This window comes from Phoca vitulina, unplaced genomic scaffold (genome assembly GCF_004348235.1).
Source record: "Phoca vitulina isolate PV1807 unplaced genomic scaffold, GSC_HSeal_1.0 scaffold53, whole genome shotgun sequence".
NCBI lineage: Eukaryota > Metazoa > Chordata > Mammalia > Carnivora > Phocidae > Phoca > Phoca vitulina.
In genome coordinates, this window is record NW_022589756.1 from 2,196,719 (window position 1) to 2,224,202 (window position 27,484).

Below are 27,484 nucleotides of genomic sequence, written 5' to 3' on the forward strand. Positions count from 1 at the left end.
TTGCAGGCTGATTAGGGGCCCAGGGAGTTGAGGGGGTTATGGTGACAGGAGACTCTATGGTGACAGGAGACCCCCGCCCCTCTCCCTCAGATCTATCCCTACGAAATGCTGGTGGTGACCAACAAGGGGAGAACCAAGTTGCCTCCCGGTGTGGATCGGATGAGGCTTGAGGTATGCAGAGGAAATGTGTGGGGGAAATCTGGGGCCTCTTTGAGTGCTCCCTTGGTCAGTTGGCCCTGCCCCGAGCCCCTGTCCCTAAGCTGCCTCCGTGTGTCCCCTTTCCAGAGACACCTGTCAGCCGAGGACTTCTCAAGGGTATTCTCTATGTCTCCTGAAGAGTTTAGCAAGCTGGCCCTGTGGAAGCGGAATGAACTCAAGAAAAAGGCTTCTCTCTTCTGACCACCCCCCCCCCAACCCCATGACTGACGCTCTCCCCTGCTGCTTCAGGGCTCTGGAGCTGGGGCCACTAGACCCCAAAGCATCATCTCTTCGGGGAGCAGGGCGGGGGGACGGAGGTAGAGTTGGCTCCATTCCCCAGGTGAGGGGGAGCCAAGACCTCTGCAGTGCTGGGGTTGTGGGACATGAACTTGCTTCCCCACAAGGAGTCAGGGGCCCCCTTCCCTCCTCCCTGGTCCTCACCGCACAGGGCAAACCCAGTCTGGAGCCCAGCACACACAGAGATAATGTTTGCACCCTCTCCCCACCCCACCCCCACAGGAAGGTCCCCACAAGAGAGTGACGAGAAAGGAAGGCAGCACTTAGTGGTCAGGCATGTTGGCAGTCTTGACCAATGGGTGGGTAGAACCCTCGGGCCTGCTAGGAAGAGGGTGAGGGTGGGAAGCCGCCAGGCAGGCAGGGAGAGCCGCAGGACTCTGTGTGCACCCGAGCACGCCTCCTCACCTCACCTTGGACAGCTTCCCCTGCACCGGGGCCTCTGGCTTCCCTGACTCTTAGCAGGAGCAGCTTGAGCTCAGCCTCTAGCAACGAGGTCACCCTGTCCTCCAGCTCACCATGTTCTCTCCTCGTGACTCCTAAGCTTCAAAGCCTCTTGCTCCAGCCCTGTGGCTTCCCTAGAAGCCTTGGCTTAGAGTGGAGATGTTGCAGAACCCTGGCCCACCGTCAGCCTCCAGGCAAAGTCAGCTAGACTTCTAGCACCCAGGTCCTGGCTAGAACCCAGGCCTTCAGGCTCTCTTGGACGGGATCAAGAGGCCAGGCTGAGTGTCCTGGCTACCAGGTCCTGCCCATACCCATGCATCCCCACCACGCTGTCTAAAGAATGTAATTTATTGGGGCACCCCCCAGCTGCTTTCTCTCCTAACTCTCTGCCCTACCTTAATCACACTCCCAGCTTCTCTTCTCTACAGATACATATGTGTATATAATTATATATATATTTTTGCCTGGGTCTGGGTTTTGTTCCTGCCCAGACCCTGGCATCCCTTTCCACTGTGTGTGTGTGTGTGTGATAATGCTGTGGGAGGGGGACTCCGCTTGGAATTAAAAGGTTGCATTGGGTCCCCAAATCCATTTGTTCTTTCTGAGCCACCAGATCTGGGTAAGAGGGAGAGGTGATGCCAGGCTGAGGGAAGGCTTGGGAGTGAGGGTTCAAATGGGGAGCTCCGAGGGTTGGAAGAGATGGAGACAGCAGACACACTGTCCTTCCCGCAAGCCCGGGCCTCGGAAGCAGGGCTGGCCTAGCAGCGTCCCAGCTGCTGCCCTTCTTCAGGGGCTGTGCGAGCACAGAGGTGTGGAGGAAGGGCAGACAGTCACGCTCTGGAGACTGATACGAAAGCCAGCTGGGGGCAGAGGCTGCTTGTCCTGTGCTGAGGCCCTGAACGCTCAGCTTGGCAGTCAAGCTCATCAACATCTGACATGACTGCACCCTCCAGGGCCTGATACTCCCAGTCTGATGGGGGGCCAAACACACAGAGAAGGTCAACAGTGCATGAATAGGCGGTCAGGCGACTACTGAAGAGCAGGCAGGGAAAATCAAGCACTGGAGAACCGATGGGTGAGATCAAGTGGTCTGCGGGTTCAGTGGAGGCTGAGGAAGGAGCGGGTATCGTGGTCTTGGGTGACTTGGCAAGGCCTCCCAGGGGGGCGCAGACAGGGAACTGGAGTGTGGAGGTGGGTGGAGAGGGTGAAGAGCTGACAGGAAGATCAGAAGGAGGACATCATGTGTGGGTGCCGGCGAAGGAGGGGCCGGCTTCACCTGGCTGACAGAACCCCAATGTGGGCGCACGAGGAGGCATGCTGTCAGAGGGACCCTGTGAGCTGGAGTGTGAACCCAAGAGCTGGGACCTGATTCAAGTCTGCTACCCCCAAGACGAGTTTCTACCCCTTTTGGCTGAAACAAATGCAAAGTGGGTAAGAATCTCAAATGTGAACAATTATTTTAAGTTGTAGGAGTTCTGGTACATCTGCAACATTGTTTTCTCCTTTCAACAGCCTGTGAGGTCCGTAGCTCAGATCATTTTAATCCTTTCAGGGAAAGAGAAGGTTGTAGAAGAGACCGTTGTTCATCTCATCCGAAGCCTGAAGCTACATGCAAGTAACGAGTGGAGACAGACCTGTAAGGTTCTCGACTGCTAACCCAGGACTTGCCCAGTATAAGCAGCTGCCTCTCGAGGGGCAACAGGGAGGGCAGACGAGGAGGTGGAGAGAGAGAGAGAGAGGGACAGTTACCCAATTTTAGGTGTTCAGCCAATGTTTGGAGGGCTTGCCCTGTTCCGGTACTTGGATACAGTGGTGACAAGGCCAGCACCCCATGTCCACAGAGTTCCTGGGGTGTTGAGCAGCAAGGGGTGCTGAGGCAGTGTTTGGTCACAGGTCACTGGGAAGTGCTCTTGGTGGGGCAGATTGCACGCTGAGCCCGAAAGCATTTTAAGTTCTTGAGATTTGGAGAGACTTGAAATGGAGCTGGGTCCCTAAGACAAAACCTTAGGAGAACCTCTCAGTGCCTCTTCCCACCACACCCCCCCCACACACACACACTCTTGTAGGCAGGCACATGCATATGAACAGATGCAAAACCTGGGTGATCACTTAGTCCAGGGGTTCCCAAACCTTTTCAGTGGCAAACCTTTTTTAAAAAATTACATTTTATTATTAGTAATTGGAATACACTTACAAGTTGAATTTTATAGCTACTTATGATGAAAATGAATGAGAACAAAGAAACTTTGAGGACTAAAAAAATTTTAAGTCAAGATTTATGTCCAACAGTTGCCTCTTTATCACATGCAGGAGCTAATTCACTATTGTATTTGGCTGCGTTGTATCAGGAAAATCCTGATCCACACAGATAAGTACTTACAAAATTGTATGGCTTAAAATGCACAGAAATCCGTTCACACTCCTCCCGTGGAGCTAGCACAGTGTCAACGTCCCCTCTTCTTGGAGCTGGGCTTAGTGACTTGCGCATTTAAAACAGTTCACCCAGCAATAGCCTTGGCCCTCATTTAAACTGACAGGAGGAATGGCTTTATTCAAAGGTCTTCTCCCAAATGAGCTAATCTGGCAGACTTTAAATACAGCTGACCCTTGAACAACATGGGGGTTGTTCGAAAACAAAGTCAGAAATCTCTATATAACCTCTGACTGCCCCCAAATTTAACTGCTATTAGCCTGTTCACCAGAAGCCTTACTAACATAAAGTCGATTAACATGTTTCTTATGTTATATGCACTATATACTTGTTCTTACAGTAAAGTAAGCTAGAGAAAATATTTTTTAAAGATTTATTTATTTATTTATTTATTTGAGAGAGAGAGAGAGCACAAAAGCAGGGGGAGGGGAAGAGGCAGAGGGAGAGGGAAAGCAGACTCCCCGCTGAGCAGGGAGCCTGATGCAGGACTTGATCCCAGGACCCCAGGATCATGACCTAAGCTGAAGGCAGACTTTTAACTGACTGAGCCACCCAGGCGCCCGGAGAAAATAAAATATTAAGAAAATCATAAGAGAGAGGGGCGCCTGGCTGGCTCAGTTGGAAGAGCATGTGACACTTGATCCCAGAGTTGGGAGTTCGAGCCCCAAGGTGGGTGTAGAGTTTACTAAATAATAATAATATTAAACTTTGAAAATTTTTCTAAAAAAGAAAATCATAAGGGAGAGAAAATATAGAGTACTGTACTGTATTTATCTAAAAACTGCATGTATCAGCGGACCTAAGCAGTCCAAACCCATGCTGTTCAAGGGTCACCATACCTTGGTGGGCTCTAACGCTTTGGGCATGTAACACATACAAATGTGTCCACTGACTGTTATTAGAACTTTTAAGATAAAAATTTAAAAGTGAAGCCAAATGAAAGGTTATGGATTCCTGATGCACTCCCACTATCACCTAGAGTTCCTTGGGGAAAGCGGATTTAATCCATGCAGCTGCTTCCCTAAGGAAGCAGGCCCAGAAAAGCCCAGCACAAGACTGGACTCAGGTCTCCAGCTCTCCCAGTCGCCTCTCCAGACACAAAATAGGCTCCTCACGTTCTGGCCTAAAAGCCTCCTCCCGTTTCCCATAGGGATCCTCACAGGGGCCCATTTGCAGATGGGCTATTTTTTTCTTCTTTTTTTTTTAAATTTTATTATGTTATGTTAATCACCATACATTACATCATTAGTTTTTGATGTAGTGTTCCATGATTCATTGTTTGCGTATAACACCCAGCGCTCCATGCAGAACGTGCCCTCTTTAATACCCATCACTGGGCTAACCCATCCCCCTCCCCCTCCCCTCTAGAACCCTGTTTGTTTCTCAGTGTCCATAGTCTCTCATGGTTCATCTCCCCCTCTGATTCCCCCCCTTCATTTTTCCCTTCCTGCTATCTTCTTCTTCTTCTTTTTCTTTTAACATATAATGTATTATTTGTTTCAGAGGTACAGGTCTGTGATTCAACAGTCTTACACAATTCACAGCGCTCACCATAGCAGATACCCTCCCCAATGTCTATCACGCAGTCACCCCATCCCTCCCACCCCACCACTCCAGCAACCCTAAGTTTGTTTCCTAAGATTAAGAATTCCTCATATCAGTGACATTACATGATACATGTCTTTCTCTGATTGACTTACTTCGCTCAGCATAATACCCTCCAGTTCCATCCACGTCGTTGCAAATGGCGCAGATGGGCTATTTAAAAACGTTTATTTTGGGGGCGCCTGGGTGGCTCAGTCCTTAAGCGTCTGCCTTCTGCTCAGGTCATGATCCTGGGGTCCTGGGATCGAGCCCCACATCGAGCTCTCTGCTCAGCGGGAAGCCTGCTTCTCCCTCTCCCACTCCCCCTGCTTGTGTTCCTTCTCTCACTATCTCTCTCTGTCAAATAAATAATCTTAAAAAAAAGGGTGAGGACCCTCCTTTCTAAATAAATAAATAAATAAATAAATATAAATAAATAAATAAATAAATAAATAAATAAAAACATTTATTTTTCCCAAGCAGCTGTCAGAGAACTGAGATCCAAATGCTAGCCATGTCTGGGCTGGGCAGAATGCTGCTCCCACCCCTGGTGACTTAGGCCGGACTCCAGGCTCCACTCAGGGTACACAGCCACCCCGGGAGCGATCTGCCTCTCCCCGGCCTCAGCCTGACCAGTGAATGGGCCCCAAAGGGCAGGGCTAGTGCAGTGAAACCCAAGACCCCACAGCTCTAGATCCTACAGCTTTGTGGTAGAAGCTAACCTCCTCTAGTGCCACCCTTAATCCCTGACCCTCTCATCATATGTCAGTGGTCAGCAGAAATACATTTTGCACAGATACCAGCCCTCTCCTCAGGAAGATCTTTTCATTCCCAAGGGTTGGAGGGTAGCAGTGGAGGCGGTAGGGGAAACGGGCTTTAAACTGGTGGGGTTGTCTCTCTAGACATTCCAGGAAATGTCCTGGACATTCCTGCTCTTGTTAAGGGTTCTGCCTGTGTAATTCTTGGGCCCAACTTTCCGGGGCAGGAGGCCTCTTGACATAGGAGACCCACCTTCTGTTTCTTTCCTTGGCGCTGCTAGGACAGCCCGGCCGGTTGTTACTTCCTCTGCAGGACCTCTGGACCAGTGCTGTATCCTCGTAAAAGAACAAGCAACAAGTGAAATTAATTTTCATCATATACTTCATTTAACCCAATATATCTGTTACAATTTCAACAGGTCATCAACATACATTACGAGTGAGCTATTTTACATTTTCTTTTTGTAGTAAGTCTTCAGAATCCGGGGTATACTTCACCCTCCGCACCTCTCAATTTGGACTAGCACGTTTGTTTCGGTGCTCCACAGCCACGTGCCGACAGTGGCTACTGTGCTGGACAGGGGGTGGGGGTAGGGGCATCTAGAGACTTACAGGACCCACAAACCTTCCCATTCCTCGTGGAAGAAACTCCCGGTCCCACTCGTCCTTCTCGCTGCCACCTGGCTCCCCCCACGGGGCCGCGTGAACCTGCTCCTCCGCGGCGCCCCTCCGCTGCGGCGCCGGGCTCCAGGGCTCCCCCCCCCCGCCCCCGCTCTCCCGGGCCGGGACACGTCGGCGCCCGCCTCCTTCCCGACCGCGCGGGCCGGGCCTGGCCCGGCCGGGGCTGGGGGCGGCGGGCGGCGGGTGCCCCCAGCGGGCCGGGGCGGGGCGGACCAGGCAGGGCCCCGCCCCCTCGCCGCGCCTCCGGGCCGCCCTCCGCCCGAGAGCTTCGCCGCCGCCGCCGCCGCACCGCCGCCACCGCCGCCCGGGAGCCGAGCCGGGCCGGGCCGGGCCGCCAACATGCTGAGCCGGCTCGGGGCGCTGCTGCAGGAGGCCGTGGGGGCGGTGAGGCCGGGGAGGCCCGGGCGCGCGGGGCTAGGCCGGAAGGGCGGGCGCGGGGCCGGGGGAGGAGCCGGCGGGCGGGCGGGCGGAGGGCGCGGGCCCGCCTCGGGGAAGGGACCCCAACCCAGGCCGCGGCGCCCTTTCCCGGGCCTCCCCTCTCCCCCGTCGCGCCCCTCCCGCACAGCCCTTCCTGCTTCGCGTGGCCTCTTTCCCGATCGCGCCTACTCCCAGCTCCGCTCCAGATCGCCCCAGCCCCTAACCCTTTTCCCCAAATGGCTTCCTGTTTATTTTTCCTGCTCCCCGTTCCCAGTTCGCTCCCAGTTCCCAAACTCTTCTGTGCTAGAGGGCTCCCTTGTCACCCAGTAGTTTCCTCCCCAAGGTCCCTTCCCCAGGCCCTTTGCCTTCCTCCCCCCCCCCCCCCCCCCCCCCCCACGCTCCTCCCTTCCTGGTCACCTGGGCTGGAAAAATAGATGCCCCTTGCCTTCCTTCTGAGCCCCCAGGCAACCCCAAGACCTCAGTCAGGCGCGTGTGCTCTCAGCCTCCACTTGGGAAGTTCCGGCCCAGATTGGCCACGTCCCCAGGAAGCGTGTATATATACAGTCCAGGGGTGGGTGGGCGCCTGGCCCAGGGAACAGCCTGCTGGGGGCACAGGGCGGTATCCAGAATGTTATCTCACACCACACCGGCCCTGGCCAGAGTGACCTTGAGTCAGGAGAGGCCAGCAGTGGGGGGACCTTGTGGAGGCCATATGAGGGAGAGTTTGTGTGTTTGCCATTATCTGTCGGGTTGAAGGCTGGTCAGGGGCCAGTTCACTTCATTCAGCAAGATAAAAGTGCAGTTTAGATAGACTAGGCCGAATGCCTTCTGTTTAAAGTAACCTTGTCAAGAATCTGTAAAGTTAACAGTTCTTTTGTCTCAAAGTAAAGGTCTCCTCTAATTGATCAATTTAGTATATTCTGTCCGATTTGCTCAGGAGAAACAACCTTGTGTCTCTCCTCCTTTCTCCCCCCTCCAAAACAGAGCTTATTATAAATGAGAACAGTCTCAGCCTTAATCAGACCTGTGAAGAAAGTGAAAAGCTCCTCACACCTCTCCTTCACCTGTCCCCAGCCCTGCCCTTCCTGATGTCCAGGGCAGCCCACCTCGGGAGGGGGTCTGGAATGATCTTGCCTTCCCTTCCTCCTTGTCTCCAATTGAAACAGCTGTCATCTTAAAAAGTGATGTGACAACCCACTTCATACCTCTCAGGAAAGCTCCATACACAGGGTGGGAGACGGGCCAGAGAGAGCCTTAGTCCTGAGGAGTGACTTTCTAATCCTCCCAGTGCACGCATTTCAGCATCAGGGGCTGGAGGAGGGATTGGTGGTCAAGGGAGGTATTTTTAGGCAGGTGATTTTTGGCTCCTGAGTATCAGATACATAGACAATGCCGTGGAAGTTTGGCTGGCCCCGTGTAACTGTCAGGAGAGAGGGAAACCCCTCTTTTCCCCTCCACTCCCACATGGAGGGGGGGCATAGGTCTTCCCCTGCCTGGGTCACCAGGTTAAGACCCCAGCAGGTTGCTTGACTCCTTGTTAAGGAGGAAGAGTGCTCCTTCCTGCCCTCTTCTGACAAAACAGAATAGCAATCGTTAGGGTTCTTTTAGAAAATACTCTTTATTATTATTAACAAAGATAATGAAGATTAGTAATTTAATAATTTCTCTTTAAAATAAATCATTTGGTACAATTTCTTTGGAGTTATAGTAGCTAATAGTAGATTGAGGTGAAGATGATCCCCTTGCTTTGTCCTGACAGTCTGTTTTGTTACAGTCTGTTTGCTGCCGTCTGTGTTCTCCCGGGTCTCCTGTTCTTACTGGATTGTTCGTTTTCAACATAAGCCCAGCTTAAGGGTTCAGGAGACTACAAATGAATTTTGAGGCTAGATGAGAGCCCATCACAGCACTGGAAGATGACTTATAGTGCTGGTCAAGGGTCGGAGGGCTTTCCTGAGACAAGGAACTATGGAAAGGATGTCTAAAGGAGTTTGCTGAGATATTTAGTAAATGCGAATGAGTAGTCGCTCATGGCAGAGCCCTTTAGGGGCAGGCAGAGCTAGAAAACACAGAACCCGAGCCCTCAGGGAGCTCACAGTCTAGTAGAAGAGAAGACTCTAATCCCACAATCACAGTGTCACACAGGACGTGGTAAGAGACAGTGGCCCCATGTGAACGGTGTGCTTGGAATGACTGTGGGAGGTACCGCTCCAGTAAGGGTCATGCCCCCCCTCAGCTAACCGGGAAAGAAGACAAGGTTGCCTGGGCAGCCAAGGGTTGAGGGGGAGAGTTCCAGGGCCTCTGATTCGGTGTTACTGCTTCTTCCTCCTGTCTTCATGGCCTTCTAACTGTTCTCCCTGCCTTCATCATCACAGAACTGTCAGCGGACTCTGCCTAAAACACTGCTTAGCAGACGTCCTTGACCTGCCCCCGACTGCCTGCACAAACAGTCGTGACCTGGTGACTCGATGCTCAGGGGCCCACACGCTCCTCAATCCATCCTTGTCCCAGACACTTTGCAGAGTTCCTTCCACAGGAACCGTCTTTCCTTCATCTCTAACTATTGACTTGGGACCGCATTCATCCCGTTTTAGTTTCAGGGTAACCTCAGTAAAGCCTTCTGTGTTCCAGTGCTCTTTTCCCATGGGTCATTTTCCACCTGTCCCGCATTCTCACACGACTTCCTACAGCGGAGTTAGTCGGGGCGGTTTTCATATTCTGTTCTCCCTGGCACTGGGTCTCCAGCAGCCTTGTACTGCTTACAGCGTCTGGCATGGTGTCTTGTAGAGGGGGCACTCAGAAGATACTTCCGGAACGAGTCAGGAGTAGACAGTTCTGTGCTGCAGTGAAGTGTGAGGTTAGAGAGATGCAGCCAGGAACTCTGGTGAGGCCTTTGTGGAGCCGGTGGCCCTTAGCTGGACCTCACTGGTGACCGTTCGGATCTAGGTAAGTGTAGGGGGACACAGGGCCTCCTGGGCAGAGGAGTGGCCTGAGCAAACACGGAGAGGTAGAAATGAGCACCTGCGGTGAGGGACTATTTGATTATGCATTTTTCTCCTGTATACGTTTACTCTGCAAGGAAAGAGAGTGACAGCTCTTTTTTTGAGTTTTCAGGGAAAGCAGTTGTTATCGGTGTGGAGATGAGGAGAGAACTTCTGGCAGAGGGGCAGGTTTGGGGCTTGCTCGGAGCGGAAGTAGAATTCCCTGGGGCTGCAGGCTGTTTATCCCCAGCTCCTCCAGCAGCCTGCAGCCTTGCACAAAAGATGCAAGCATGTTATAAGTAAGGCACCTCATGAATCTTACGCAAACATTACCTGTCTGGCTGAATGAAGCCTTTCGATGGCCTCGAACACAGATTTGTGCACGCTCGGACTGAGAGGGGCCCGAAAACTTTGTCCTTGCCATGTTTTCCACGCGTATCATTTTGATTTTGTTGTTTTGGGGGCGCTCTCCTGTTTTCCTCTGTGTCCCTCTACAGTAGCGTAACCACGTTGAGACGACCTGTTTCTGTGTCTGTCCCCCCGACCAACGTTCTTAGATCTTCCAGGGACTGTGGAGTCATGACGCATAGCAGGAGCACAGCGTCTCCAGGAGAGAGGGGGGCTGGGAGAGGTGCCAAGAGATTGTCCTGGAGAAAACGCCTTCGTGTTCCCTTTGAGAACCTGGATCACGGTGCCTCCTCCAGGGCCTGGCACTGACCCGAGCCCTGGTAGATGGTGGACCGTCCGTTGTGATGAGTGACGGTGGCGGCCCCTCATGCCGAGTCTGCTCTCTCCACAGCGGGAGCCCAGCATTGACCTGCTGGAGGCCTTCGTGGAGCACTGGAAGGGCATCACGCACTACTACATTGAAAGTACAGGTGGGAGCCCTGCAGCCAGTGGGGAGGAAGGTGTGGGCCACGTCCCCATGCCAGGCAGAGATGCATGTGGCCTGGAGAAGGTGACGAGGGCTGCACAGGGGTTGAGAGTGGGGGCTGGCCCCACCCTGACCTTTTGGGAGAGGAACTGTGTGAGGTAGGAGTGGGGACGCCACTGAGCTGACTGCAAGGCAGAGGCTGAGCTCCACTTGCCCCTCGCTTCCAGCGAGGCAGAGTGTCCAGGCCTGCAGTCCTCAGGGCCTGTGTCCAGGGCTTACTGATTAAAAGAAATGGAATCAAGTCCTCCTTTCCCTGAGCTAACTGAGAGGGCATTTCCCTTATAGAAATCTAAGGTAGGAGGACAACAAATGCCAATGCCCATAACGTGCCTGGGTCCATGTCCCCCAGCTGACACCCCAGACAGCAAAGCTTTGGGTAATCTGGGCCCAGCAGGATCACTCCCTAAGGGGTGGAATTGGATTGGCTGCTTTGTAGTCAGTATGTTGGTATTGGTGGACACACATTGGTTGCCAGGTAACCCTGTCCGGCATCCCCAGCTTTCTACCTCCGGGTTCAGACTGGAGTTTGATTCCAGTCTACCCCTTTCCTGAAGACTTGATTTCCAGCCTGAGCCAGCCCAAAAAATTAAAAAGCAGTCTTTGGACACTTTGAGGGACCCCCCTAAGTGTCCTTTTAGACCAGGTTTCCCGATCTTGGCATGGTTGACATTTGGGCTTGACCATTCTTTGTGGTGGCGGGCTTCTGGGGGCACATGGTGGGATGTTTAGCAGCAGCTCTGGCTTCCACCGTCCCCATTGCAGTAAGTATAAATATCTCTTCAAACATTGCCAAATGTTCCCGGGGGCAGAATCACCCCCAGTGGAGAACAACAGCTTTAAACCGAAGATCTTTTTTTCCTTTTTTGAGATAATAATTGATGTAACATTATATCATATAACTTGGGTGTACAACATATTGATTCAATATATGGATAGATTGTGAAGTGATCACCACAATAAGTCTAGTTAATATCCATCACCCTAACTAGTTACCAATTTTTTTCTTGCGTTGACAACTTTTAAGATACTCTTAGCAATTTTCAAATATGCAATACATTAACTATAATCACTATGCTGTATATAACATTCTCAGGACTTACTTATTTATGAGTTTTTATTTTTGTTTTTGTTTTTTTGTTGTTTTTTAGAGAGGGAGGGGGCAGAGGGAGAGGGAAAGAGAGAGAATCTTAAGTGGGCTCCATGCCCAGCACAGAGCCTGATGCAGGGCTCGCTCTCACAACTCTAAGATCATGACCTGAGCCGAAATCAAGAATCAGACACCCAACTGACTGAGCCACCCAGGTGCCCCAGGACTTACCTTACTTACTTACTTATTTATTAAGATTTTATTTATTTATTTGACAGAGAGAGACACAGCGAGAGAGGGAACACAAGCAGGGGGAGCAGCAGAGGGAGAAGCAGGCTTCCCACAGAGCAGGGAGCCCGATGTGGGGCTCGATCCCAGGGTCCTGGGATCCTGACCTAAGCCAAAGGCAGACGCTAACCAACTGAGCCACCCAGGAGCCCCAGGACTTATTTATTTTTTAATTGGAAGTTTGTACCTTTTAGACTGAAGGTCTCTTGACAGAGAGCCCCAATCTGCCAAGATGTAGGAAAAGATCCAGAACTGACTTCAGGTCAGCCTGGGGCTTCACCTGAACCCAATCCATTAATTTCCAGAACAGTCCCTAGACCATAGGTACAGGGATGGGTGAGGTGAGCTGAGCTGTGTTGTTCAAAAGCCAGTGCTTTCAAAATAAGCTAGGGGGTGCTCCAGGCCGGTCCCAAAGCGCCAAAACTTGCTTTATGCAAACAGTCTGTCTGAGACTCTCACCAAGAAAGCCCCAGCTTCTCCATCAAGACCTTTGCACAAGTTTGCCTCCAAACTCATGGTCATGCACGGATTTTTTTTCTCCTTTGTAAAAAAAATTGTTTCTCCTTTCTGCCTCCTGTGAGTGTAAAAAGGGACCGGAGGTTTACCTCTCCGGAAGCGGCTCCAAGACAACTTCTAAATTCTATGACAGAGACCCCTGAGCCCCCGGCTTCTCAGTCGGGCCCAGAGCTGACCTGCAGCCTGAGCAGTGGACCCTCCTGGACACCCCCGGGGTTAGGAGAAAAAATGATGCCGCCTCCCTCTGATAAAGCACTAGAGTATGCACACATTCCCAGTCAGAGGGCTGTATCCTGGGCCTCATCCAAAAGGTCTTTTGTCTTTTTAAATATAGAGGCACCAACTGTAAATTTCCACTTCCTCTGGTCTTCGTTCGAAGCCAGCTGTGAACCGGGCCTTACTCCAGGTGTACCCTCAGTCTCCCTCCACCCCCTGGGCCCCAGGGGCTCGACCTCATCACCCCACTCACCCTTGTTTCCTGAATCTCATTAGATGAAAACACCCCCGCCAAGAAAACGGATATTCCCTGGCGGCTGAAGCAGATGCTGGACATCCTGGTGTACGAGGAGAGGCAGCAGACGGCAGCTGGTGAGGCCGGGCCCTGTCTGGAATACTTGCTGCAGCACAAAATCCTGGAGACGCTGTGCACACTGGGCAAGGCCGAGGTGGGCACACCCCGGGGAGCCCCTGCGGCCCCGGCTCATCCCTCTGTGTTCCTGTCCCGTCGTGTCATGGAAACGCTGCCGTTACTCAGTCAGGGTTCATTGAGCGAAGGTGTGCTAAGAACCGGCCATGTGCCAGGCAGGGGCCTCAGTGCCGCAGACCCAGCAGCTATTAAAACAGACGAAAGTTCTGGTCAGAGGTCACCAGGGGGCCCGCACGCAGCCTGTCCAACCATGACAGGTCATGGAGAACGGTGAAGCGGGACGGGGACCCAACAGTGTGGGCAGGCTGGTTTCAAACAGGGGCGCAGCTCATCTGATTGCGGTCCACGTGACGTGCTTCACAAAGCCGGCATTTCTTACACGGCGGAGGTTTGGGGTAGCGGTGCGCTGAGAAGCTCAGTTGGCACCATGTTTCCAGCAGCATCTGGTCACTTCATGTCTCTGCGTCACATTTTGGTCATTCTCAGTAATATTTCCAACTTAGTGATGATATTCCTTACAGTGATAGGTGCTCAATGATCTTTGATGTTGCTATTATAATTGGGGGCACCACAAGTAATGGCCCTGTAAGACAGCTCCACTGACCAGCCCTTCCCCGTCTTTCTCCCTCTCCTTGGGCTCCCTACTCCGCGAGACACTACAATATTGAAATTCGGCCAACTAATACCCCTCCAGTGGCCTCTAAGTGTTCAAGTGAGGAAGAGTCATGCGTCTCTCACTTTAAATCAAAAGCTAGAAATGATTAAGCTCAGTGAGGAAAGCTGAGATGGGCCAAAAGCTAGGCCACACAACAAACAGTGGGCCGGGGCGAGAATGCAAAGGAAAAGTTGTTGGAGGAAATTCAGGGTGCCTTGCGGTGAACAGGCGAACGATAAGAGAGCAGAACAGCCTCATTGCGGACGCGCCGAAGGTCTGCGGGGTCGGCCTAGAAGAGCAAACGAGCCACGACGTTCCGTTAAGCCAAAGCCTGACCCTGAGCCAGGCGCCGACTCGCTTCGGTTGGGCGAAGGCTGAGAGCAGTGAGGAAGCTGCAGGGGGACCGTCGGCAGCTGGCAGAGGTGGGTCCGAGAGGTGTAAGGGAAGACGCCGCCTCTGTAACATCAGGGTGCGAGGGGAGGCGGCCAGGGCTGGGGTAGACGCTGCAGCAAGTTCTCCGGGAGACCCAGCGGGGTAAGTGATGAAGGAGGCTACGCGGAGCAGCAGGTTTCCAATGTGGACGAAACGGCCTCTACTGGAAGAAGACGCCAGCTAGGACCCTCAGCGGCTGGGGGGACGTCAGTGCCTGGCTGCAAAGCTTCCAAGGGTGGGCTGACTGTCTTGTCAGGGGCTGAGGCAGCTGATGACTTGAAGTCGAGGCCAGTGCTCATTGACCATTCTGGACGTCCCGGGGCCCTGGAGAGTCGTGTTCGTGCCACTCTGCCTGTGCTCCGTGAACGGAACGACAAAGCCTGGGTGGCAGCACTTGGGATCACTACGTGGTGTCCTGAATACTTTAAGTGCACTGTGGAGACCTACCGCTCCGAAAAAAATCTTCTTGTCAAACCACGACTGCTCACCGACAATGCACCTGGTCACGCACGAGCTCTGATGAAGTAGAACGAGACGATGGTTGTTTCCTGCTGACACGGCAGCCATGCTGCAGCCCAGGGAGCAAGGAGGCATTCGACTTCCAAGTCTTATTATTTAGGAAATACATTTTGTAAGGCGGTGGCTGCCATAGATAGTGATTCTTCTGATGGATTTGGGCAAAGCAAATTGAAAACCTTCTGGCAAAGATTCGCCATTCTAGGTGCCACTAAGAACATTCGTGATTCATGGGAAGAGGTCAAAATATCAACATGAACAGGAGCTTGGAAGAATTCGATCGCAACCTTCATGGATGACTCTGGCGGGTTCAAGACTTCAGAGGAGGAAGTGTGGGGGAAAGAGTGAGAGAACTAGAACAGGAAGTGGAGCCTGAAGATGGGACTGAATGGCCGCCATCTCATGATCAAACTAACAGATGAGGAGCTGCTGCTCATGGATGAGCAAAGAAAGGGGTTGCTTGAGATGGAATCTACTCCTGGGGAAGATGCTGGGAAGGTTGTTGAGATGGTAACAGAAGATTTAGAGCATAGCATAAACTTAGTTGATAGAGAAGCGGCAGGCTGGAGAGGACTGACCAATTTTGCAAGTTCTACTGTGAGTAAAATGCTATGGAACAGCATCACGGTGATACAGAGAAATCATTCATGAAAGCAAGAGTCCATCCGTGTGGCCAACTTCACTGTTGTCTTATTTTAAGAAATTGCCACAGCCGTTCCCACCTTCAGCAACCCCCACCCTGATCAGTCAGCAGCCACCAACAGCGAGGCAAGAGCCTCCACCGGCAAGATTACAACTCGCTGAAAGCTCAGATGATGGTTGGCATTTTTTAGCAATATTTTTAAATTAAGGTTATGTACATTGCTTTTTAGACATAACGCAATTGCACAATTAATAGACTACAGTATAGCATAAACATAGCTTTTGTATTCACTGGGAAGCCAAAAAATTAATTTGACTTGCTTTCTTACGATATTCGCTTATTGCAGTATTTGCTTTATTGTGGTGGTCTGGACGCAAACCTGCCTGTCTCAGAGACGTGCCTGTAGTGAGGGAAGGAGCCTTGCAGAAAATGTGCTCTCTGAGCGGAGACCAAGGGAGGATGGTGCTGTGGCCCAGGGGCGGGGAGCATCCCAGGCAGTGGGCAGGCTCCATCTTCTGACGGGCACTCTGTTCCTTGACACTCAGTACCCCCCAGGGATGCGACAGCAGGTATTCCAGTTCTTCAGCAAGGTTCTGGCCCAGGTGCAGCACCCCCTCCTGCATTACCTCAACGTCCACAGGCCTGTGCAGGTGAGGGGCCAGGAGACCAAGGGGTGTCTGAGGGTCAAGCCCTCTCTCTTCCCTGCTACCCCATTCTTCTCTGTTTCTGATTTGCTTCCCTTCTAGAAGCTTCTCCGACTTGGTGGGACAGTTCCTGGATCCCAAACAGAAAAGGAGGAAGTACAGTTCACCACCGTCCTCTGCTCCAAGATCCAACAGGACCCAGCCCTGCTCACCTACATCCTGGAAGTGAGCACCTCTGTGAGGGACAGGAGCGGGAGGGCCCCGACCCCAGGGCAGGCCCCTAAGGCCCTTCTGAGGAAGCAGAGGGTGGAGCAGGTACTCAGGCGCCTAGGCGGCTTCCCCTCTAGCTCCATGCCGAGGCCCTGACAGCCAACACATCCTGCATTCCCAAGGGGCATCGTGGGGAATGGTCTGCACCGTGACGTGGCTTCACCCGACCTTCTTTGCAGGGTAAAAAGATTGTCACGAGGAAGAAGTCATCCAAAGAACCCACCACCCTGCCTAGAGAGGCAGCCAGCATCCAAGACAAGGACCACCCCCGCAGCAAGGCTCCTGACATGAGTCCCTGCGGGGCCCGGGCCTTGAGCGCGCAGCCGCCTGCCGAGACGGAGGAGGAGCCGGATGGAGCGGCTGGGGAGAGCAACCTCATCACCTCCCTGGTCGGGTTGTGCAAAAGCAAGGTGCTAGCTGCCGAGACAGAGTGGGCGGGGACGAGGAGGGCGAATTGCTGGGAGGGGATCTGGGCATTCAGGTGTATGGCCCTGAAGTCGTACCCCTATCCCCTAGAAAGGCCGGGTGGCTCTGAAGGCCCAGGAGAACCTGCTGCTCCTGGTCAGCGTGGCTTCGCCGGCAGCCGCCACCTACCTGGTGCAGAGCAGTCCTTGCTGCGCCGCCGTGGTCGAGCACCTCTGCCAGCTGTACCAGTCCGTGCCCCCCTTCCTGGACCCGGCGGACGTTGCCGCGCTAGAGGGCGTCAGCTGGAGGTAGGCGCTGGGCCCGGAGAAGCTGGCCTACGGCTTCAGTGGCCAGAAGCCCTCCCTGTCCTCTGGTTTTCTAGGAGGGATGGGGACCCCTGCTGGCCACCCTCTTGCTGAGGGCACAGCCTGTCCTCAAGGGCTTTCCCTCCTCGCTCCCCCACCCCACACCAGCAACAGAGGTTGCAGGGAGAAGGGGCCCAGATTCTGGAACGTCCCTGAGGCGGGCCTCACAGCTCCTCCCTTGCTCCCCCTCAGGTTGCCCAGCGCCCCATCTGATGAGGCTTCCTTCCCTGGCAAGGACGCCTTGGCTGCCTTTTTGGGCTGGTTTGATTACTGTGACCACCTCATCACAGAGGCACACATGGTGAGCCGGGGCCCCAACAGGTCCCTCTGTGGGGGTGCCCCGCGGTTGACCCCACTCCCTTCCCTGTGTCCACCTTGAGGACCAAGTGGGTCTCTCAGGAGCTAGGCAGGGCCCCCGGGCTGCCTATTGTGTTAAACGCTGTGCAAGGACACGGCTGTTTCTCAGTGGAAAACTGTCATGGAGGTGAAACGTGCTTAAGACATGTTCTTTGGCACCTAGGTGGTTGCAGACGCCTTGGCAAAGGCTGTGGCTGAGAAGTTATTCGTGGAGATTCTGCAGCCCCACCTCCTGCATGTGTAAGTCTATGTCATGTTCCCTTGGGCATGGCCGTGGTTGGGCCCAGTTGCTCACCCCACCAGGTCCCTTCCTGTCCCTAAGGCCAGGGATCTCCTTGGCCAGAGTCACATGGGTCTGTGGGCTCCATGGTTAGTGTTTGCCGGGCCTGGCCCCCTGACAGCCATGTGGCTCAGAGCCACACGGGCTGACTCCAGGACCTCAGGAGGGCTAGGGAGCAAGCAGAGAAATACCAGGGAAGGCATAAGGAAACCAGGAAAGGGTTCTGTCACCCCCACATGCGTTCACTCCTGGCTCCCTCTCTGCTCTCCCCTCTCCCGCCTGGCTCTCGGCCGCCAGGCCTGGCTCAGTGCTCTCTCCCTGTAGTTCTGAGCAGAGCGTCCTGACCTCCACCGCCTTGCTCACGGCCATGCTGCGTCAGCTCCGCTCTCCTGCCCTGCTGCGAGAGGCTGTGGCTTTCCTCCTGGGCACAGACCCACAGCCTGCAGCCCCCGACGATGGCCCCCGCACTCTGTGTGCTCACCTCATCGGGCACTGCGACCACCTCTCTGACGAGGTAAGGGGGAGGGCGTCGTCCGACCCCTGCCCAAGGGACCCCCTGAGTGCCTCTCCCCGCTTGCATTAGCTTACCAGCTGGCACTTCCTTTGAGGCATTGAAACGCATGCCCCTCAAAAACAGTGACTGCTTTTGTCACACGGTGATGTTCTGTGATCAGATGCTTGCCTTGTGACTTTATGTTTTCCAAACCTATTTCATATTCACATGGCTTGTTTGAGGCTTACAGCTACTCTGAGCTAGGTGAGGCCGCTATTCCGTTTCTCAGCCATGGAAACTGAGACACAGAAGGGCCAGTTGGCTCGCTTGATAATATACATCAAATCGGTAACAGAACCAGAACCGGGCAGACTTTCGGCTCCCAGACCAGCACCCACCCACTCCCCCCAAAACCTGCCACCTGCTCTTTTCTTATCTGAGTGAGCAATTCCCAGGGACCCCTAGAAGCCAGGGTCCTGCTGACCCTTTCTTACCCAGATCAGCATCACCACCCTGCGGCTATTCGAGGAGCTGCTCCAGAAGCCACACGAACAGGTCATCCGCAGCCTGGTCCTGTGCAACCTGGAGGGCCGCCATTATGTGGCCAGGGGCTCACCCGAGCCCGAGAGCTACGAGGACACCCTGTAAGTGAAACCCTGCGCCTCTGGGAGGCCTCAGGCTGCTAGGACCCACCACGGCCCCCCATAGCCCCGCACTTGCTCATTCATTCATTGGTGCCACAGAGATCTGGAGGAAGACCCTTACTTCACAGACGGCTTCCTCAACTCCAGCTTTCAACCCTCAGCAAAGCCTCCCCCAGCCCCTACCACCAACTCAGATGGCAAAACAGCAGTGACTGAGATCGTCAACAGGTAGGGAGCCATCTGGAAATCTAAGCCACTTGAGGTTTGTTCCGTCTTTGGCCATAGCCCTGAGGGAGGCGCAGCCCAGGAGGGAGTGTTCCCTCGGGGCTGGAGATGGAGTGGGGAGGAACAGGGCAGCCCGGACGGTGCCCCTCCACACCTAGGGTCTTGTCTCTCAGTTTCCTCTGCCTGGTTCCTGAGGAAGCCAAGACCTCGGCTTTCCTAGAGGAGACTGGATATGACACGTACGTCCACGATGCTTATGGACTGGTGAGTGTTGAGGCCTCTGCCAATGCCCACTTCTTGTCCCTCAAAGCCAGGGCGTTGATAAACTCCACCTTCTCCCTCTGTGATCTGCCCAAGGTGCTCCCTACTCCAGCCAAGAGCCTCGAGTCCGTCCTTCCTCTGTGGTTCCCGCGGTCTGCGGGTGCCTCCTGACCACTGGGCCCACCTCCTCAACTCTCACTCCTGTTTCAGTTCCAGGAGTGCAGCTCCCGAGTTGCCCCTTGGGGCTGGCCCCTGGGCCCCACACCCCTGGACCCCCATGAGCCCGAACAGCCTTTCTTTGAGGGTCACTTCCTCCGAATGCTGTTTGACCGCATGTCCCGGATTTTGGAACAGGTAGCCAACAGGACTGGGCCCTGGCTACGGGGTGAGGGCCCATGGGAGAACTCCAGGCAGGTGCCCTGGGGGGGTTTGAGTCCTCTTTGGTTCTTCAGCTCCATATCCCCCTCTCCCACCCCTCCCACTTCTCCAGGCGGGAAGCCCCATCTTGCCTCTGCTCCACACGCCCTAGCATGTTCTGGCCCTCAGCCCCAGGGAATCCGTGACACACACACATCACGTGAGACTCCCACCCCCGCACACGTTCACACTGGCCAGGCGCCTTGCTGGGGGAGTGCAAAACTGCTCACCACCCCCTGCCAACCCTCGGCTTGTCCACTGTGCTCCCTGCAGCCATACAGCCTGAACCTGCAAGTGACCTCAGTCCTGTCCCGGCTTGCCCTCTTCCCCCACCCCCTTATCCACGAGTACCTCCTGGATCCCTACATCAACCTGGCCCCTGGCTGCAGGAGTCTGTTCTCTGTGCTCGTCAGGGTAAGGATGCCGGAGCCCAGGGGTGTGTGCCCGTGGGGTGGCAGGAAGAGAGGGGATCAGGAGGGGGGTGGGGACCACAGGAGTGGGCACTCTGGACAGCTCCACCCCTCCTCCACTGCTACAGCAGAGCTAGGGGACCCTGCATGAGTGTCACCGGCCCCCACCTCAGCCGTGTCTCATTCCCGCTCTAGGTGATCGGGGACTTGATGCAGAGAATTCAGAGGGTACCCCAGTTCCCGGGCAAACTGCTCCTGGTGCGCAAGCAGCTGATGGGTCAGGTCCCTGGGGAGCAGTAAGTAACCGAGGGAAATGGGTGCCCAAGCACGGACCCTAGGGTGGGAAGGCAGACTGCCCAAGGATAGTGGGAGGGGCATAGGCTGGGGGGGAAGAGGGCTTGTTGCTGAGCTCGGTCTTCACTCAGAGGTGTCTGCCACTGGAATGTACCTCATGGACACTGGGATGTCATACTGGGCACACTCCCGCCGCCTCCCAGCCATGACCACCCATGCTGTCTCCCTCAGGCTGGACCACCAGACTCTCCTCCAGGGAGTGGTGGTTCTTGAGGAATTCTGCAAGGAGCTGGCTGCCATCGCTTTCGTCAAGTTCCCCCCACATGGTCCTCACCTGCACCTCTCCGCTCCCCGAGAAGGGCACGTCTGAGCCAGGAGCAGGACAGGAGGGGAGACTTCTGTCCATACCTCTGCCCAAGAGCTGCCTCGTACCTGGCACTGCCGCCACCTCCTGCCTCCCAGGTTGGGGGCTTGGTTCCATCTCTACCTCCCAGGCACCTCTGCCTCTGAGGACGCCTGGGCTTCCACTCCCAGGTTAACTCAAGAAGATCCTGGCCTGTCAGCCACACGAGACTGGGTTCAGGGAGTGGGTCTCCAAGGAGCAAAAGAGATGGCCTCCCAGACAGCATGGTGTCCTCGGGGCCTTCTCGGGGGAGCTGGGTAATTGCCAGGTGAGCACCCAGACCCAAACCCTCACGTGTCCTGTGCCTATCACCTGAGTCGACGGGCCATTCGTGGCCAGGGCCAAGACCTGTGGCTCAGTTCCAGGGGCACAGAGGGGAGTGAGTGATGGTTCTGAGGCTGGTCAGGACCGCAGGCCAGAGAGACGGGGGCGCAGGAGCCCCGTCTCTGTCACGCTAGGTACCACAGACACTGCTGAGACTTGACATTTTTTCTCCTGCCTTCTTGGCTTAATCCGTGGCGAAGGGGCAGTGGATAGCCGGGGAAGCCCACTCTTCCTACCCAGCCCTCCTGGAGACTGTTGCAAAATTCCCAACCGCCTCATGGCAAATAGCCAAAGCATGCTCCGCGCCCAGGCGGGGGCAGCTGCTAATGAGGGCCTTGGTGTAACTGCAGCCAGGGCGGGAGAGGCCTTGGGAAGTGGGGGGCTGGGTGCCAGGCTCCGGCTCCAGCTGCTTTCTCTCTGGCACCTCTGAACCCATCCTGGCAGGTCCTCAACACATGGGTAGAGGGGCTCAGAGACCGGGGGGAGGCCAAGCCTGGCCCTCAGCTTTCCACCCAGCCTGCAGTGCTCTTGATGGAATACTCTTCGGGGGAGCCAGGGAGCTCGGGACAGACGAGGCCGGGATGCCCACCTGACCCCAGGCCCCCAGGGCCCGGCGGGGAGGCGCTGGGGCGCAGGCAGCCGGTTGTAGTGTTGTTCTCCCTGCATGCCCTTCACGGCCGGGGCTGCCACCCCACCCGGCCTGAATCTGTCTCAACCTGCAGGAACACACAGGCGGCGCCAGGCATTACCTCACAGCAGGACTGCAGTGCTGGCTGCGCTCCTGGGCAAGGAGGAGCGGGCCAGAGCCCCTTTCGCTTCCTTTTCCTGCCTGTGCCGCTTCTAGAAGCCGGCCGCAGGTTGCCAGGAGGTGACATGGAAGAGGAGGAACTCAGTGACCTCTCCCTCTCCTGCGTTCCTCCAAGCCGCTGCTCTGAAGGACACCGTGCATGGGCATGCGTGCGTGTGTGCGCACGTGGGTGTTGGCGTGGGACCGGAGAGCCGAGCTCACAGGGCAGATTGAACTCTTCAAGTCAGAAAAACGTTTGAGCGTCCGGGAGTCACAGAGGCTCCCCTCCTCCATCCCCTTCAGCATTCACACTGCGTCCCCCCAGACAACACAGCAATAAATGGTTTGGTTGCGTGGACACAGCGGCCCTGTTCGCCACTCTTCGTGTCCTCCTGCGCAGGACTCCACTGCTCATTCAGGCCCATCTTCCTCCCCAAGAAAGACACATTCCTTTTCCAGCACTGGAGTGGAGGGAGGTGGTGTCCTGGGCAGGGGGGGTGGCAACGGTGGTGGTAAGTAGAGACAGGCTCTGGCAGTGCACATCTGATGTTCCTCAGCCCCTGCCAGGAACCGGGCTCCTTCTTGGCCAAGCAACGCTTTCTGCCCAGCTTACCTACAGCTGAGAGCCAGCTAGCCTTGGAGACGCTGGGAGAGAACGGGCCATCTGGAGCATCTGTGTGCAAGTCTCATTTTGGGGTGTTTATGTTGTGAGTTGTGTGAATGCTTTGGTGGACCTATTTTAAAAACCTGTCCCTAGATGTATGTGTGTGGGGATGCTCTCAGGAAAGTAGCTGAGCAAACTCCAAGACAGAGCAAGTTGAAAACTCGGACAGGGCTGATGAGTGGCTCTTACCTCTTACCATGTCACAATCACTGGGTTTGCTTTTTACAATACCTGTGGAATCGGTGTCTCTGGGGGTGGGCCCAGAGTTGTTGTTAAAGCTCACCAGGTGATTCTAATGGGCAGGGTCGAAAACTACTATAGGCTAAATAAAGTGGCAGCAAAGATTGCCCTTTGACGGGGATATGGACTGGTGGGTCCCTCAGATACTGAGAGAAGGGAACCAAAGTGAAAGGGTTCGATTCCATCACGTGGGAGATGTTTGTCCTCAGCTGGCACAAGAGGATTCCTACCACAGCCTAAGACAGAAAGACAAGATGGCAGCCAAGAGAGGATGGGAAAGGGGGCCATCAGTGTCAGAGTGGAGTTACCTCAGAAGGGAAGCCTAGTCAGGTGTTCCCTTGCTCAGAACCAGAGAACTGTATTACATGCAGTGGGCAGCACACGATATATTTTCTTTGTTCACTTCCTGTGGTTTTCCCTTAAGTTTTAGTAAAGTTCTTTTTTTAAAAAATGATTTTTATCATGATTCTGCTGGGCTGAGGGGAAAGGAATAAAGGGTTTTGGTCTGGCTTGGGCTGGAGTTGTAGAAAGGCAGAGGCAGGAGCCTGGAGGCCAGGAGAGTGATGCAGGGAGGGAACAGGGAAGCTCAAGGAGATGAAACTCCGCCAAGAGGCAGGACCAGCTTCTACTTTACAGCCCCTTGCCCACCTGAAGCTTCCGGTGTTCTCACTGCTCAAACCCCAGAGGGGATGTGGACACATCCTGCCCTGGCAGGCAAGAGGAAGAGAGCCCCAGTGGACCACAGAGGCTATGGTGGACGGCAGGAAGCCTGCCCACCCCAGTCACCCGCAGTCTGGGACACGAGCTTGCTGTCTGGGAAGACCTGGGTGGCTGTGGTGGGACAAGGGGAGGAGCTTCTTTCTCGATGCAGTGCCCCCTTCCCGCTCACTTCCTCCCCACAGAGACATTTAGGCAGGAAGGCAAAGCAAGTGCCACCTATTTACTCAGCAAGGGGCCCACTCCCTTGGAATGACCTCCCCCAGCAAGCCAAGTCCGTATTCTAAGTGCCTGAGAATCTGGATGTAGGCCTTTACTGAGGCAAGCATGGAAAATGATGAGTAGGTGCCCTCTCAGGTTCAGAAAGTTCTCACATCCCCTTAGGGAGTAGTGCCCTCATCGTGCCCACAGGGCAATTAGATCCTTGAGCTCTGAACTCCTTGTTTGGTTAAAGGCACTGTCCTTCTGGTGCAATGCGGGGACCTGTTCCACAGAGAAGGAAATTACCCTGAGAACTAGGAGAATCACCTGCTCCTAATGCAACAAGACCCCTGACTGCCAACCTCCTGCCTCCCTCAGAGGAAGGCAGAGCCGTGGTGGGGGAGGGGAGGGCCCAGGAGCCTGGCTCCTTGCACAACGATGGCACCTTCCTATCTGTTGACTGGGACAACAGATGATTCCTGAAGTCTCTGTAAGAGCTGGCTTTGTAGGTCTTCCTCCATCACCTTCCACCAAAAAAAGTTCTCCCCCCGAACCTTTGGGGGCTCACTCTGCATACCCGGGTTCCGAAAAGCCACAGTCACCAGCACATTCAGGCAGATGCCATCTGCATGCTCTTTGCCCAGATGCTGCAGCCCGAGCAACCCCTTGGTCTCCACTGCCAAGTGCGGCAGGGCCAGACACCCCCGTAGCAGCCGCAGGACGGCCGTCTTGATGCCACCCCTTTGCTCCACGGGAGTGAGGCCGCAGGCGGTGACGGGCAAGTGAGGCACCCCCACCGTGCCCACCAGCACCCACACCGTCTGGACGCTGGTAAAGGTGGCCACGAGCCGCTGGCAGACCAGACTGCACGGAAGCTCCTGGGGCAGAGTAAGAGGGTGCCTGGCTTGCCGGCGGTACTGGGCGGCTAGCTCTACCAGGTGCAGAATGTCCTGGGCTCGCAGCGGAGTGGGCAGGGAGCTTCGTGGGTACCAGCCAGCCTGCAGGGACTCCGCATCCGCCTCCTTGGAAGTCTTGAGAATTCCACCTGGAGGGGATGTCGAGGATGGGGTGGGGGAAAGGGTGTCTGTTGAGAGAAGTGCTGGGTCCGGCAGATTAAACGGCCACCCAGGCATTCTAGCCCTGACCTACACCAGGGTTGGGGTTGGTAGGGGTTGGAAGGGGCTGGGAGTCAAATCCACAGGCTGGAGATGCCAGGCTTGTACCAGACAGACTAGGGGCTCATCTCACCAGAGGACAAGCTGGGGGAAAGGTGTCAGCTGCCCCCTGCCAAACACTGCCACCAGGTGGGCCATACCTGTGGCTCGAGCGAGGAACACAAAGCGGATCCAGGAGGGGCCCCGCTCCTCCACAGACAGCAATGTCAGAGGCTCACAGTGCAGCCCGGCCTCCTCCTTCACCTCCCGCTGCAGTGCCTCCACGATGGTCTCCCCAGGCTCCATTCTCCCCGCGGGTAGGTACCAAGACCCACGGCACTCTTTCTTGGCCTCCTGGATCAGTAGCACCTCATCCTGAGGGGAGAGAGAGGAGCCTCGCTGGGAACCTTCCCTTGCCCTGGGGTTAGATCCTATCTCAAACACAGTCACCCAACACCCCCTTACTGGTGCACACCTCAAACTGATGAGCTCTCCAGGGAGCTGGCCCTTGTGTGCCTGGGGGCCGCAGCTGTCTCGTTCTGCAATTTATCCCTCTGCATTCAGACTTCCATTTCAGAAAGGGGCTGAGATTCCCGGGAGCTGTTTCAGGGGCTAGGGATTAGGCCCCACGGTGAGGTTTGCCATGTGTCCTGCACTGACTCCTGTCTATATGCCACATGTGTCTCTGTGTACCTCTCACCTCCCCTGGTGATTTACAAACCGCTTGTGGCAGGGCCTCACACTGGGGCCTAGGCTTTGCAACACCCCCCCAGCCCCATACAACTCCTACCTATGGCCCTGGCCCCTTCTAGCTGGCATTGCAGCAACTTGCACCAGGATCAGCACGAAAAGAGCACCACACAGTGGGACAGAAGGTCTGATATAAGCGCAGGTCGTGCCATTACTGTTCAAGGGGCTCAGAGGAGGTCTCCGAGGCACTGGGCAGATCTTTGAGCCCACTAGCGGCAGGCACTGTGCTAGATTCTGGGGAAAGGGGAATAGGACAGGCCTCTTCTCAAGACACTGAGGCCTAGCGGAGGAAATAAGCAGGCTCCCGGGCCTCAGATTCCTCTTCAGTATAGGGGGACAATCTCAGGGCTGGGCCGCACAAGGCTCAGATGTTAAGTGTGAGTGAGAGTGCTTTGCAAAACTGGGAGGCACCACGCACCAAGAAGTGGTGGCTGCTGCCGGCAGGTCCTCTGTCCCCACCGGGGCTGGCTGCGCGCTGCGGAGGGCCGGGCGCCGGGCCCAGCGGGCGGACGCTCACCTGCTCGTTGAGGAACACGGCCAGCACCACGTAGCAGACGTTCTTCCGCAGCCGCACGGGCGCCAGGGGCTCCCCGGCCGGCTCCGAGTCGCAGCTGTGCACACTCAGCCCCTGGCCCCCCAACACCGCCGCCAGCGCCCCCGCCAGGCCCTCCGATGCCATCGGGTCCCCTGGGAGGCGGCAGACGGGCCCCCGTAGACCGACCGCGCCGGGCAGGGTGGGACACGGGCGAGACAGTGGTCCGCCGCCGTCGCCCCCTCCCCCTGCCGACTCGGGCCAGGCGCGCTCGCGAACGCGGAAGCGCCGGCGAGCCCTGTCCGCTGATAGGCTACGCCTCACCGCGGCCTGCCCGGATTGGCTGGCTCGCGTCGGTGATGGCGGGGGCGGGCGCAGTCCGTGAACCGGCTAGGAGCCGGGCCTGGGAGGTAGGAGCCGGGCCTGGGAGGTGGGCGCCGGGGACCGGCTTCTGCTTCTTTCTCAGTTACCCGACCCCCCCCCCCCCCGGCCCGCTCCGGACATTTCTAGCCACCAGCCTCGCTAATTCCTCCAGCAGGCACTTGTAGGCGCGGGCTCCGACGATGACGTCATCCTGCCTGTGGGTTGCGGAGCGCCACTGTGGCCAGCGACGGTGACGTCACAACAAGCCAGATGACATCACGGAGGCCCCGGGGCCGTGGCTGGGACCTACTGTTCAACTTTGGTCATACACCTACCATGGCATTGCCCAAATCGATCACTTCCCAAATAACTTTTCTTCACTAAAAATGTACCGCATGTCACCGTGGCAGGGGGAACATTAGCTCCTGCTTTGGAGGAGAGTCTGACCTCGAGGAGGTGGACATAGACATATAATAAAACGTCAACTGAGGGTTATAAGCCAAGTGCTAAATGAATGGCTTGGGCAAGAGGTGTGACAGGTGCTCAGAAGAGAGAGGGAGCAGGGCTGGGATGGTCAAGGTGTGGCTGGCCATGGGAGGAGGGGATTTGGGGCAGAAAGAGCCTCCATTGGTGTCCTGGCCCCTTGCCCACTGCATTTCCCACGCAGTTTTGGGGCTCTCTCCACTGAAGACTGAGAGCCCTGCTAGGGCAGGGACCAGGTCCTGCTCCTTCATCTTTGTTCCCCCCCACAACCAGCTCACAGGACCTGGTGGCCTGGCGCT

General features: G+C 55.5%; 3 protein-coding genes across 15 annotated transcripts in view; 2 read left to right on the forward strand and 1 right to left on the reverse strand.

Moving 5' to 3' along the window:
- Positions 1 to 1,665, forward strand: part of DMTN (dematin actin binding protein) — a 28,349-nt gene extending 26,684 nt beyond the window's left edge. For 6 of the 11 annotated variants that reach the window (XM_032389118.1, XM_032389116.1, XM_032389121.1 and 3 more), the window contains 2 exons: positions 91 to 171; positions 286 to 1,661. In XM_032389118.1, coding sequence (XP_032245009.1) covers positions 91 to 171; positions 286 to 399 — 195 coding nt within the window. In that variant the 3' untranslated portion in view covers positions 400 to 1,661. Of the gene's footprint in view, positions 1 to 90; positions 172 to 285 lie in introns of all 11 variants that reach the window. The other 5 variants (XM_032389127.1, XM_032389128.1, XM_032389123.1 and 2 more) reach the window with 3 other exon arrangements.
- A 5,002-nt stretch (positions 1,666 to 6,667) lies between these two features.
- FAM160B2 (family with sequence similarity 160 member B2) lies at positions 6,668 to 22,446 on the forward strand. 3 transcript variants are annotated; one of them, XM_032389056.1, is made up of 17 exons: positions 6,668 to 6,774; positions 10,585 to 10,663; positions 13,103 to 13,275; positions 16,048 to 16,152; positions 16,249 to 16,371; positions 16,596 to 16,826; positions 16,933 to 17,129; positions 17,379 to 17,487; positions 17,707 to 17,783; positions 18,148 to 18,337; positions 18,815 to 18,960; positions 19,060 to 19,188; positions 19,359 to 19,449; positions 19,657 to 19,800; positions 20,137 to 20,277; positions 20,469 to 20,569; positions 20,799 to 22,446. In XM_032389056.1, exons 1-17 carry the CDS (start codon positions 6,730 to 6,732, stop codon positions 20,935 to 20,937), a joined length of 2,220 nt encoding a protein of 739 aa, XP_032244947.1. In that variant the 5' UTR covers positions 6,668 to 6,729; the 3' UTR covers positions 20,938 to 22,446. The 3 variants fall into 3 exon arrangements, with proteins under 3 accessions (XP_032244947.1, XP_032244945.1, XP_032244946.1); XM_032389054.1 differs by having other exon boundaries at positions 19,657 to 20,277; XM_032389055.1 differs by lacking the exon at positions 16,048 to 16,152 and having other exon boundaries at positions 6,679 to 6,774; positions 19,657 to 20,277.
- Positions 22,447 to 22,535: 89 nt separating this feature from the next.
- On the reverse strand, positions 22,536 to 26,600 carry NUDT18 (nudix hydrolase 18). The gene is made up of 3 exons (XM_032389057.1): positions 26,325 to 26,600; positions 25,219 to 25,432; positions 22,536 to 24,948 (listed from the first exon to the last, which is right to left on the reverse strand). Exons 1-3 carry the CDS (start codon positions 26,484 to 26,486, stop codon positions 24,353 to 24,355), a joined length of 972 nt encoding a protein of 323 aa, XP_032244948.1. The 5' UTR covers positions 26,487 to 26,600; the 3' UTR covers positions 22,536 to 24,352.
- Positions 26,601 to 27,484: the final 884 nt, after the last annotated feature.

Bases quoted from the DNA above. Each gene is read 5' to 3' on its own strand.
- NUDT18 (XM_032389057.1), bottom strand. From the start codon at position 26,486: ATGGCATCGGAGGGCCTGGCGGGGGCGCTGGCGGCGGTGTTGGGGGGC. The intron at 25,433-26,324 runs GTGAGCGTCCGC...CTCTCCCCTCAG, and splicing joins CCGTGTTCCTCAACGAGCAG to GATGAGGTGCTACTGATCCA. The intron at 24,949-25,218 runs GTATGGCCCACC...CATCCCCTCCAG, and splicing joins GTTCCTCGCTCGAGCCACAG to GTGGAATTCTCAAGACTTCC.
- FAM160B2 (XM_032389054.1), top strand. From the start codon at position 6,730: ATGCTGAGCCGGCTCGGGGCGCTGCTGCAGGAGGCCGTGGGGGCG. The intron at 10,664-13,102 runs GTGGGAGCCCTG...GAATCTCATTAG, and splicing joins CTACTACATTGAAAGTACAG to ATGAAAACACCCCCGCCAAG. The intron at 17,130-17,378 runs GTAGGCGCTGGG...GCTCCCCCTCAG, and splicing joins CTAGAGGGCGTCAGCTGGAG to GTTGCCCAGCGCCCCATCTG.